Consider the following 5,700-nt stretch of genomic DNA (forward strand, 5'->3'; position numbering starts at 1 on the left):
GCGTCTGTTAGAGACGGACCCGCTGAGTTAATCCAGCCTCCAACCCAAGCGACACGTCTGCAGAACTCGGGGAAAGCGTAGTCAGCGTGCTGAAGGAATACGGCACTGTTCCTTTAAGAGGCTTGGAAGGATGCCCCCCAGTTTCCCATGATTTTCCTGGCCCAGGGCATGGTGCAAATTATAAACACATGCTGCTGAGGAGAGTGGGAGGTGCAGAGTGATTTAACCCGTGAGCCCCCTCATGCCCTGAGGAGGTTTAGCTCCTCCTGAATGCTTTTAGTCTCTGAAGCCCTTGCCACGTCTGTGAGGGTCAGTCTTGTATCACAGTCAGAGGTGTGACTACAGCTTCTAACCTGCCAGCCTGGTACTGCAAGCAGCAGGGTTGTGGTGGCACAGCCACAAGCCAGCAGCGTGCAGGAGAGAGCATTTAAATCCAGCTTGGGTGTGTCAGCCTCTGCAGTGTAGACATACCCCGAGTGGCTGTGGTGAGCACGAATTCCCAGAGAGCAATCCTCTCGCGCTCACCCAGACCTCAGCTGAGACATCCTAGACTGGTTAATTCATACATGAATAGGATTCATGATGCCTGCAAGGAGTCCTGTGCCATGGTGCAGCACCAGAGCTGCCACCTTGCCTGGGCTTGCTGCTAGTGGCATGCATAGACCTGCCCCAGATATAACCAGAATGACCTTATCTGCTGGTTTCAGGTGACTCAGAGTTGGAGTCTTGATCTGGAACATGTGCTTCTGCAGCCTCTGTTGAGTTTAACTGGAGCACTGATGGTGACTCAGACCCAAACAAGAATCCAGAACTGGAATCACTCAGAATCAGTGGCCTCTCCTGAAGACTTTGCCCGTAAAGCTTGGCCTACATAGGTGGTGGAAGTGTGAGGCTAATGGGGCTTAACCCCTCCAAACTAGGCCAGTGACAGCGACTCCAGCACCACTGCCGATGCAGCACCATGTCCAGTGTCCCTGCTTTGCATGCCTCCGCTACCACGTGCGCAGCACCAGCTCATGCCAGCCCCAGAATGGCCCTGTGGGAGGGAGGGATGGGGTCAGGCAGGCATGCTCTACACCGCTCTGCCCCCCGCAAATATTTTCTAGTGCCTATCACTCGAGAAGGGAGGGATGGAGACAGTGTCACTACACCAGCAGATCAAGACTTCAGTCAGAGGCCTTGTGTGGGGGTTCTCTGGGGTCTAGCCATGGGCTAGGCCAAGTTTCAAGGGGGCAGCAAGTGGGGCTTCCTGTGATATAACCTGGGTTGAGATCAGAACTCAAGTTGATATGGTATTTCCAGGGTTAGACACTTGTTTCCTAAAGCCTTTTTGCCCAAGGTGATGCTCTCAAAACTGCTTGGCAATACTGTATCAATGAAGTTTGGCACCTGGGGCAAAGCCTGCAGTGGCAGCCCGCCCTCGCTCCACACACAGATCTCACAGATCTGGGGGGCACACATCCCCCCATGCTTGCCTGGGAGTGCACGCAACAGTGGGCACTGCCTTCCCCCCATCCCTGTGCCCCCCCAAATGAGATGCTCGCAGCTCCATCCTGTGCCCTGCCGCAGCGCCTATTGGCGAACCTTCACTTTGGCACCTGGGTCAGTGGCCCCGCTTGCCCCCTTCGCCCTTTGCTACAGCATTGCTGTTTGGCCACAGTTCCTCTTTTACCGCAGCTCTGGGGATCATAGACTGAGTGTCCCCAGACAGGACCAAACCTGGTCCCTCTTTATTTGCACAGTGGTCATGGCTAGCTGCCCTTCCATCAGGGCCAAGCACAAAGATGGTTCCTTCGCCAAAGGGATCACAATCTCCACAGAGGAGACAGAGGGTAGGAGAGGAGAACTAGTTTTTTCATTGTCCTTAAGATGATTTTTTTCCAAACTCTTCTAAACCTATCTGAGCTCCCAGGTGCTGTTGCAAGCCCTCTGACGGGCTCTGGGTTAGTCCCTTCATTGCTGGCCCCACCTGCTTGTGAGACCCACTGGGCTAGAAATGCAGTATTGATGCCTTGTTCTGTGTCTTTGCAGGTTCCAGAGACATGTGCACACCTACAGGATCCTGCCTGATGAGGAAGGGCTGCTCTCTGTGCAGGTGGGTGAAGCGGGGGTCTCTGACCCATCTCACTAAATAGTCATGCTGTTTCTTGCCTCTGTCTATGTTGCTCTTCTCCATGGCACTGAGCAGTGGTGATTGCTGGCTCATTAATTCTGTTAGATGTGAGATTTGAGGTTTATACAGGAAAGGGCCAGTGGATTTTGCCTCCAGCTTTAGCTCCATTGACATAGCAACAGCATTATCTGGAGATGGGTTAGGTGAAATCTACGCTTCCTTGCTGGGAGCCACAAGCTTGCACAGTGGTTTCGTTTTTGCATGCATTGCTTGCAAACTACAGAGCCCACAGGATATGTCCTTTGCACAGACATCAGACGGCACAGCCCTAGATGGCTGTCTAAGCACAGCTATAGGCTCAGCTAGAGCATGGGAGCACAGCTCACCAGCCATTTCACACAGAGGCTGCCTGAATTTCACACGGAGGTTGCCTGAACACAGAACTGTCAAGCACACAAGGGTTATGCTAACAAAGCATCTTCCCCCCACACCCCAGCCCCTGCTGCTTTCCTTCATATTCCACTGGTGGTTGACTAAATACAGGATCCTTTCTCCCTTCCTGTCCTCAACTACTGGGTCACATTGGGGTGTAGCTTTCAGAAACAGCACCCAAAGCACAGAGCACAAAGGTAGATGCCTCTCAAAGCCCTGAGCAGTTCTGTCCTTCCCTCAATTTCCTCATCTCTCCATTTCTTCCCACAGTCTTTTCAGTGACATCAGCCTTATGTCCTTCTTCTGTCCTCACCCCCTCTGGCAGTGATGGTTCTCAATGGCCTCCCCATCCCAAAGCCCCTCCCCGTTCACTCAAATCCCCCATAAGGACATTTCTTCAGCACAGCCCTTCTATTCTGACTCTGGTAAGGCAAAACCCCTTTCCTACCCAGCACGGCAAAAAGGAAAGGAGACAGATTTCTGTTAGTCTTATGTTCTAAGCAGGCACTTTCCCCTAGCTCCCATGGGCCTCTGGGTCTGTAAGTTCCTTGGGACAGGAACTACCTTTCATTACATCTTGAGAGAATCCAGGTTCACCTAACAGAGAGATTCGAGCTGTTCCTGTTCTTCTGGGACTGGCTGCAAGTTGCCTTGTATATCCAGAGTCTGTAATAGGCCTCTGTGGTAGGAAGTGTCAGAGAAATGTTCACTCTTCTTTCCTTAGACCATCCAGGGCATCCAGGCTAAATGCTTCCGCACACTGACTGATCTAATAAGCACCTACCAGCAGCCCAACAATGGCCTGGTGACCCCTCTGCTTTACCCTGTGAATAGAGTGAGGGAGCCAGCAGATGAGGACTCTGGTGAGCTTGTGGGAAGGGGGCGTAATGACGGATGAAACATGAAGTGAACTGGGGAGGGGAATGAAGTGGGGACAGGTGGAAGGTGCAGAAATGTGTCATTTCTGACACTTACAGGGGCAGAAGTATGGCACTGGAGGCTGGGCTCAAGTCTAGGGGAAGGGGAAGTTTCCTCTATATGATGCTATGCCTCTGTGTTTGCAGATGGTGAAGACGGCAGAGCCTTCTATCCTCCAAGCTTGGCCTCCCACAGTGGGGCAGGCACAGGCAGCGGGTGGGCCACAACTCAGCCCAACAAGATGCAGATCTCTCAGCAGCTGCATCTGAGGCTGCAGGAGCAGGTGCACAGCAGGTACCTCCCACCACCCCACACCTTTCATGAAGCAGCTACCAAATGTTTGATGCTGGAAGGGCCAGAGGCTGATGGAGCCAACTGGTCTGTGCATGTAGGGGATGGGGTGGGAACACTGCCTCTTCTCTTTCTGGCTATGACAAGTGGGAACTGTCTCAGTATGAATGGGACAGGCACGTACAAACAGACAACTCACCTGAAGGGGACAATATGGAGCTGAGTAAGGGTGACTTTACCTGCAGCATCCACCTCTGCCCCATTTGCTTCAGCACCCCTCTTGCTCAGTGCTTCAATCATCATGAGACTGTGCAGCCAGGGGTGACTAACAGCCAGATGTGTCCTATTTCTGAGGTTTTTGGTATCTGTTGCCTGCCTTATATTTGGTGGCCTGTAACTGACTGCAGCCATGCTGGAGGGCACAGGAAACAGGTGCACGGGTAGGAAAAACACTTGCACTTTTGTCCCACCCTTCCCTCTGTTGCAGCCCAGCCGGTGATTTCATGGGGTTCATGGCTGAGTATCTCAACCACCACCTGCAGCTGGACCTGGAGGCCCTGCGGAATGGGAACCTGCAGCTGCGACACCTGAGCATGGCCTTAGTGACTGCCTGCCGGGGGCTACACAGGTGAGTGATGGGGGGAAATCAACCCAGGGAATGACAGACAAGCCTGCCGGTGCCCTGGGCAGGCCTGCTCCTCCCCATCTGTTCTCTAAGATGGCAGTTTCTATGTCTCACATCAGGGCCTCCCAGCTCTCCTGTGCTGAGTACAGATGGTGTCTCCTGCTTTCATCCCTGTTTGGTTGCCTTTCTTGTTGAGACAGAAAGCTCTGTGGGAGGAGGCAGTCTGTTCAGTGCCTCTGTTGAGAGCTGGGCCGGTTCCAGCAAACACAGTGCCTAGAAGTGACCGACCTCCAAGCTTTCTGCTAGGGCCTTGTGTGAGCCCTGGGGGAATATGATTCCCTGAGCTCACCCCTGGGCTAGGAATCCACCCTCCCTAGGAGGGTCTCTTGCTGTTCACCTGACCAGATTTCAGCCCCAACACCTAGTGACACTCCTGTGAAGAGTCTCTCTGAAATATAAACCTTTAAACATAAGGGTCTGCGAAAGATGTGTTATCCTGTGAATGGGCTGATGCTGGGAAGGCTTGAAGTATAGCAGGAGCTCCTGCTAGGGGAGTGCACTGACCTGAGGCACCTGAACTAATTGCACAGCATATCCCCAGTTCCTACCAATGAGAGAGCATCCATCCCCCAGCATCCTCTCCACATCCATTTTAGCTGCAAGAAACTGTAGTGGAGTCTCTTGCTGGGACCCTGTAAGGGACTCATCACACCTCCAGGGGAGATGCTGGCTTAGCTCCATCCTGACCCTTCCCCTGCTGAAGCTGTGTCCGCTTTGCTGCATTCTGCACTGGAAAGGGCTTGTTCCTGACCTTACTATCTGGTGGCAGCTCCCATGAGTCAGACCTAGGGGACTTGGGTCTCTCCCTGGGATACCCCAGTCCAACTAGTTCGTATGTCCAGTTGACCTATCAAGAACATGTGCCAGGGGAGCCTTAGTGACAGGCTCTTTGAGTTATGCAGGACCCCCCACCCTGTGCCACTTCTCTCTGCAGTGAAATCGACTTCACGCTGGCTGGCTTAGAAACTCTGGCCAAGGTGTTTGACTCTCCAGCTTCTCCTCGGAGTCCTGTGAGAGAGCAGGTGAGCCTCTGACTTCTGCTACAGAAGGCACCTCACTGGAGGTGTCACATACAAATCTCTGCCTGCCCTGTGGGAAGGGCCCAGTTGGTCACTGGGGGTTTCATTTGGTGTGGGTTTCACCCATATGTGCACCGGCAAGAAACTCCACACTCCCTTCCTGGAGCAAGGCCCACCTGGTTGCATGCCCACATGACCCTGGTACTGAAGAGATTTCCTATGCAGTGGGATGAGCACTGATG

The 5,700-nt window shown here is 53.1% G+C and overlaps 1 protein-coding gene across 5 annotated transcripts in view; it reads left to right on the forward strand.

The window, feature by feature from the left end:
* The window catches only part of LOC102375443 (phosphatidylinositol 3,4,5-trisphosphate 5-phosphatase 2-like), a 26,237-nt gene that overhangs the window by 3,312 nt on the left and 17,225 nt on the right, over positions 1-5,700 (forward strand). For 4 of the 5 annotated variants that reach the window (XR_003093270.1, XM_025200140.1, XM_025200142.1 and 1 more), the window contains exons 3-7: positions 2,032-2,095; positions 3,270-3,408; positions 3,610-3,757; positions 4,242-4,382; positions 5,374-5,461. Coding sequence is in view for 4 of the 5 variants with exons in the window: in XM_025200140.1 (XP_025055925.1) it covers positions 2,032-2,095; positions 3,270-3,408; positions 3,610-3,757; positions 4,242-4,382; positions 5,374-5,461 (580 nt within the window). In the remaining variant the exon portion in view is untranslated. The remainder of the gene's footprint in view (positions 1-2,031; positions 2,096-3,269; positions 3,409-3,609; positions 3,758-4,241; positions 4,383-5,373; positions 5,462-5,700) is intronic. The other variant, XM_025200143.1, reaches the window with a different exon arrangement.

Source organism: Alligator sinensis, unplaced genomic scaffold (genome assembly GCF_000455745.1).
Source record: "Alligator sinensis unplaced genomic scaffold, ASM45574v1 scaffold809_1, whole genome shotgun sequence".
Classification (NCBI taxonomy): domain Eukaryota; kingdom Metazoa; phylum Chordata; order Crocodylia; family Alligatoridae; genus Alligator; species Alligator sinensis.